This window comes from Monopterus albus, unplaced genomic scaffold (assembly GCF_001952655.1).
Source record: "Monopterus albus unplaced genomic scaffold, M_albus_1.0 scaffold20.1, whole genome shotgun sequence".
Classification (NCBI taxonomy): Eukaryota; Metazoa; Chordata; class Actinopteri; order Synbranchiformes; family Synbranchidae; genus Monopterus; species Monopterus albus.
This window is the reverse complement of record NW_018127900.1, coordinates 632,483-639,148: the sequence shown is the minus strand read 5'-3', so window position 1 is coordinate 639,148 and position 6,666 is coordinate 632,483. Positions and strand designations below refer to the sequence as shown.

Genomic DNA, 6,666 nt, shown 5'->3' with positions numbered 1-6,666 from the left:
CCCCCCCCCCCACGCGCGCACACACGCACACACACACACACACACACACACACACACACACACACACACACACACACAAATGTAGCTACTCTTGGAGCAAGTTGGATTAGGAAAGGAATGCCTTGATATTGGTGGTTTGGCTGAATAGACCAAAATTATTTCTGCAGATGCGCTAAGTGATCAGAACTTAATTATAGTTAATTAAAACTGACAGATATGATCTGCAGATGTCATTGTTGCCGTTGCCACTTTCTTAATGTTCCTCAGTAGTCTGTTTCATAATTGTGTGAGGCTTCTGCCTCCAAGGCTGCAAAGCTAAAAATCATCATCTTTTGCTGTAGGGGGTCTAATAAAAAAAAAAAACTACATGGTGACTAAAGCCAAAAAACATCGACTTATCACTTTTTGTTTTTTTTTTGTTTTTAATACTACAAACTGACTTTTCCTCTTAATGTCTCTTTACCCAGTCCCAGCTGCTGAGCCCATCGAATACGCACAGTTCCCTTTCTACCTCAATGGGCTTCGGGAGACGCCACAGTTTGTCGAGGCCATCGAGAGCGTGCGGGCTATCTGCAGCAACTACAGCCAACAAGGCCTACCCTCCTACCCCAACGGCTACCCATTCTTGTTCTGGGAACAGTATGTTAGTCTGCGCCACTGGCTCCTGCTGTCCATCAGTGTCGTGCTTGCCTGCACCTTTCTGGTCTGTGCCCTCTTCCTTCTCAACCCGTGGACTGCCGGTATCATAGTGAGTGTTGGAGAAAACTAACAGACAATAGACACATAAATGTGATTGATAATGGCCAAAGAAATATGTATGGATATATGGCTAGGGCATATATCCATAAACTGCAGCAGATTTTCTGTCAGTTGTTTATAGAAATACACATGTACTTGCTCAATGTTGCCTTCTTTAGGTAACATCTTGCTGGTTTGTTAGTTTAATTGACGGTCCTGCTTTGTGCCTGTTATTTCCTGTGGGGGTTTTGGTGTCGTCCAGGAGGCATCTCAGAGACTAGAATCAGAAAGGAGAAGGGGCTGCTGTGTGTTACTGGAGCCCCACTCACCAGTGTTTATCTTGTGCTATTTTGTTAGGGCCGGTCTGTTTAGTCTATTCCAACACTACCAGACACCAGTGCTGAAATAAATGGAGAGAGGACAGAAAGCTGCTCGAGTAACTTACTCCTACTCTAAACCTATAAAAAGTTTGATTTGATTTCCAACCTCTACACTCGTCCTCTCTCCTCCTTTCACAAGAGTATACATTTAAGCATGCATTCACATGCACAGGCAAGTGCACAGAGACATTTTGAGCACACACAGATATGTATATAGTTGCGCACATACAGAATGAACATGTAAATACACTAGTACATAACTCGTGCAGAAGCACATATACAGAGTGTCTGGTTTTTCTCTCTGGTGGGTGATCAGGCCACCTGAGCCCTTAAACAGGCGAGGAGGGGACATCGTATTCATCCCTCAGACTTTACTAGCAAGATCAAAAGACAAGTTATGGAGAGGCATCAAGTTTAACAATTTGCTCTGTCCAGACCACCGCTACCAGCCCTACAATGTCAAACCCTCAACCTTAAGCCCTTTCAAACCCTCTTAACTACATCCCCTGAAATCCATCTGAACCACATAGACAGAAGCCTCTTTTAAACCTTGTGTCTTGTGTTTAGATTTATACAGATAGTTTTTAATCCGCTTGATATTGATTGCTATTTACACCTGGCATCAGAATGGGTCTCATTCTCATCTGGAATGATCAAGTGTGATTTTATTTTGCTTTGTATCAGTGTTCTGGATTTTCATTTTATCTGTGGGAAAAGTATTGCTTAAAAAAATACCAGCATATCAAAATTTTGCCAGATTTGTGTGTTACAAGATATCTAGAGTTGTTAAATCTGCTAAGATTTTAAAAAACTAAAATACTCGTGTAGTTGCAAGTTTAGTTCACGAAAGGTATTTGATTGGGACCAAATGTTTTCGCAGTACATCTGTTCTTGTGATCAGATCACTCAAGATGCACTTAAATATGAAGCGTAAACAGCACCAGGCACACACATACAAGTATCCCTAAATACCTCACATGAACATCTCCTTGCTTGCGCACTCGTATATGCACCCGTACACATACACACAGTTTCCTCCCCCGTCCACTTCAGTCCTCTTCAAAGGATTTGGGCCCCTTGTAACCTGACACCTGTCAGCTGATAAAGGCATTTACTCTCGGCTTCTGTCTCACTCTGCTGTGAAGCTTTCACACACGCCAACACACATACATGCTGTATTTCACCCACATGTATGGTTAATGCCTAACGCATCTAAGACAGCGCTACTCACACACATCATCCCCATGTATTACCGCCCCCTATCCGTCTTGTGTACTGTACCTTCAAAGACCAAGTCAACTGTAAAGTCACACAGTACACATGCTATGAATAATATTCTGTCTTGTCCTGTATTTGAGTAAAGCTACGAAGTTACTGTTCTTATTGATTTAACAACCACCTTCCATTCTAACAGAAACTCCTTATTTCCCTTCAGGTGCTGGTGCTGTCTCTCATGACTGTGGAGCTGTTTGGCTTCATGGGACTGATGGGAATCAAGCTGAGTGCTGTCCCTGTGGTCATTCTTATAGCTTCTGTGGGCATTGGAGTGGAGTTCACCGTTCATGTGGCCTTGGTAGAAATACACACACTGACACAAAAATCACAAACAAAATAAACAGCTAACATCAAGTCACTAGTCCCTCAAGACATAAATGTGTTTCACCTGTGTTTGATTTATAGGCATTTCTAACAGCCATAGGGGATCGTCACAAGCGGGCAGTGCTGGCATTGGAGCACATGTTTGCTCCAGTCCTCGATGGGGCCTTTTCCACTTTACTAGGCGTCCTAATGCTCGCAGGTTCAGAGTTCGACTTTATCGTCAGGTGAGTACAAAATCAAACCTTAGGAGAAAATGCTACATTTATTTAGGTGAATATATAAGCTCACAGGTTTGCTCTTGCATGGCCTCCTGGTGGCATTATTAGACTGTATGTCACACAATGAGACACCAGTTATGCATGAGGGCCACTCTACCTCTTTTCCTTCCTGCAGTCTCTTTTTACCCGCATCTCCATTCTCTCTCTGTAAACCTCTTAGCTGTTGTTCTCCAACAACCCTCACAAGCAAGGCCTTTATCTTTCTCTACCGTCCTCTTCATTTGTGTCTTTTCTTTTATCCCTTGCTTCTTCCCCTTAGTGTCTCTCATGCCATACATTAGGGGAAACCAGGGGAAGGATGGAGAGTTGAGGGTCAGGAGAAGGAGAGAGTAGAGGGAGAAGCAGCGGAAGGTAAAGTGAGAGAGTAAGTGGGAGAGAGAGAGAGAGAGCAGGAACGTCTTCTGGCTTTTGTAATCTCCCTCAGCCAGTTTAACTGCCCTTACTAGACAGTTATAAGCATGGGAAGAAGTAACAGGGTGGGGGCAAGAGGGCAATTGTGGAAAGACAGGAGAAGTGGAAATTAAAACTGACACACTGTCAGGACTCTGCGTCACTGGCTGCGTGTGCGCGTGCGTGTGCGCATGCGTGCACACACTCATAAGCATCAGACAGAAAGGTTATGACCAGCTGCCATGCAAGGGAAGAAACTTAATGATTCTGTACATTCTTGAGTCCCAAGTATTATGAAATGTTTCCACTGAGCTCAGTGAAAATTTTAAAGACTGTTAGAGTCTCATGTGGCTAAATGTGCACACATTCCTCTTAGCAGCTAGATTTGGTGGTGGCCATATAATTAGTTTGGCTTGTTCCTTTAAGAAAAGGGCACCATGAAGTCCATGAAACCTACAGGCATGCAAACTCATGCACAGGCATGTACTCAAGTACGCGCATCCACACAATCACCCATAGTCCCTCATATGTACACACAGACACCAACCTGCTCCCTGACCTTGTAATCATGGGGGTTAATGATGGCATGTCTGCTAGTGAGAGTACACACAGATACACACTCGAGAGAGACACAAACAGACGCACAAGCACAGGGAGGCCTATAGACCTCTCCTCACCTCCAGTGATGTGCTCTGGTTTCTGGCTCAGTCCCGGGCCTCCATTTAAAGGTTCTGCTGTTATTTCAGCAAACAAAGTAGTGCCCCAAGACAGTGCAATAACAACAGGCCCAACTCTTATTTTTCTGCTTGTGCTGAAAGAAATGTTTCCCTTACTTTCTCTGTCAGCCTGTGAATGTTTTCACTCTAAACAGCCCAGCAGGGCATTCAGCCTGGTATGTGGGCTGCACACGTGCATGTGTACATGTATGTGCATATAGTTGTGTCAAAAAGTGACGTGGCATTTTCCTCCTCCTGGTGTGCATGAAAATGCTGACCATGCCGATGACATAATTATTTCAGTTCCACTTCTAGAATCAGTTTTCCAGTGATGTGTAGTTGAGGCCACCCATGGTGGCTAGGCAGAGACCAGTGCTCCTTTCTTGATCATATTCCTCTATACAGTGCCCTCCTTCCTGCACACACACAAACATCTAGGTATAAACACATGCACACAGATTAGTTATGAATGTGCATATTAGTCTGAGGCCTAGCTGCACAGCAAACCAGTGGACCTGTGCTTTCAACCACCCACACACTAACATGGTCAAGAGTCAAACGAAGGGGCTCATGGTGTATCAGTGTGTCCCTGATATCCTGAGAGCTTCCACTGGAGACCCAAGTGAGGAGGAAAGCATTCCCTAATGAAGGGAGCTGGATTGGAAGAAGAGAGAGAAAGAACGAGAGGGATTTAGAGTGGATATTGGGGGGTCTTACCTGATACACTGGAGATTTAATTAGATGGAGGGGATTGTGGAGTGGCCAGGAATTTTACAGGGGCTTAGCTAGAAAGAAGGGAGAGAAAGTGAAGCAGAGAAGGGAGAGAAAGAAATGAGAGGGAGAGAGGCCAGGGGTGGCACTCTGAGGGTTCCCCTTCTCTTCTTCCTAGACTAAATTGTTTAAATTCTATACCCTTCACTTCATTTGTTTGCTTCTCCCTCTCTCATTTTTAAGCCAGAGAGGAGAGAGAGGCCCCTGTCCTCTTGTGTCCCCCCCTCACCCACCTCTCATCCCACCGCCACCTCCCTTTTTACCCTCCCTTACCCCTTTTCCCCCCTCCTTTCACATTCCTTACTACTTTGTTTTCTTCATGTTTGCTTATACACCACACACCCAAGAGAGAGTACCCTTGCCCCCAGTAACCCCACCACCACCACCGACCCTCCCGCCTTTCTTCCCGTGCCTTTGAATTAACCAGCTCTGGCTAATTACGCTTCCCCTTTCTTTTCTCTCTGTGGCTTCCTTAAGACTAACCCTCTTTGGCAGGACTTAGAAACACACAAGGTACATTTCTGTTTTGCTCTTCAAAACCACATTGCATGTCTGTGAGGGGCTTTATACATATATACAAAGTGTGTGTTTGGGGAGTGACTGTGCGCCTTTATATAAGTATTATTTTGGGCATGTGTAATGGTTGATCTTGCATGTCTCCCAACATCTAAACCTCTGTGGTTTGCACGGGTTTTTTTTTTGTTTCTTCGCCTGCACTGTTTCTCTTCATGTCTGGTTTTTTACCCCATCACGAAATTTCACCAGTTGTATGTTTATATTATTTATTTCAGTAAATGTTTTCACATTGTTTCATAGAGGAAAACTAAAGGAAATGTTAGGCACGTTTTGCACGCAGTGTGTTTATATGTTTCATTTGGCTAAATTAATATTTTCCACACTAAACTCTTTTTGTGTATGCGTGTTGTATTGCAGGTATTTCTTTGCAGTGTTGGCCATCCTAACAGTTCTTGGAGTACTGAACGGATTGGTCCTTCTTCCAGTTTTACTATCATACTTTGGACCCTATCCAGAGGTAAGTTCTCAAAAAATTCAACTGCAGGAAAATGGTTTCCAAGTGATTCTTTTTTCCAGTCTTGGTGCTGCCTCTTCAACTTTCTCTTTTCTAACCTCTCAGGTGTCCCCAGTTGATGGTCGTAGCCAGTTACCCACCCCGTCCCCAGAGGCCCCTCCACACACAGTCCACTTCTCAGTCCATCCTCACCACACCACCATGGCCACCACCACCTCTGGTGCAGCTTCAGACTCATCTGACTCAGAGTACAGCTTTAACTCCGCAGCGTCTGGTATCAGCCAGGAGCCGCAGAACTGCAACCTGCCTGCACGCAGAGAACAAACTCGAGCAGAAGAGCAGCAGTACCACCTCCAGACCAGCCGGAGTAGAGCCGCCAGAACAGAAGAGGAAAGGGGAACAGGATCAGGGCATAGGCGCCCAGTCAGAGTGTCTAACCCTCCCTATACTTCAGTAAGAAAATATCATATCAATATGTTGCATGTGTGATTCTCTAATTGCAGGGTTTTTTTTTCTTGCTTCTTACAATTTAGTAATAAACATCTTATTTTCTTGCTTTACAGTTTGTATCCTCTCAGGGTTGTGATTCTGGGCCCCAGCCTGGGGCTACTCAGCGCATCAGAAACAGGGACCCTGAAAGCCAGCTGCACTGGCAGGCCCGGCCCCCAGCCCATCCGCGGATGGACGCTTTTGAAACTGCTACTGAGGCTGGGGGCCATTATGCTTCACACCGCCATAGAGAATAATCAGGGTCAGACATCCAA

General features: G+C 44.9%; 1 protein-coding gene across 1 annotated transcript in view; it reads left to right on the top strand.

Annotated features, from left to right (window-relative positions):
• ptch1 (patched 1) overlaps positions 1-6,648 on the top strand; it is a 46,241-nt gene extending 39,593 nt beyond the window's left edge. Inside the window, exons 18-23 of the mRNA XM_020593780.1 lie at positions 468-748; positions 2,554-2,691; positions 2,799-2,941; positions 5,806-5,905; positions 6,008-6,355; positions 6,466-6,648. Coding sequence (XP_020449436.1) covers positions 468-748; positions 2,554-2,691; positions 2,799-2,941; positions 5,806-5,905; positions 6,008-6,355; positions 6,466-6,648 — 1,193 coding nt within the window. The remainder of the gene's footprint in view (positions 1-467; positions 749-2,553; positions 2,692-2,798; positions 2,942-5,805; positions 5,906-6,007; positions 6,356-6,465) is intronic.
• The last annotated feature ends 18 nt before the right edge of the window (positions 6,649-6,666 follow it).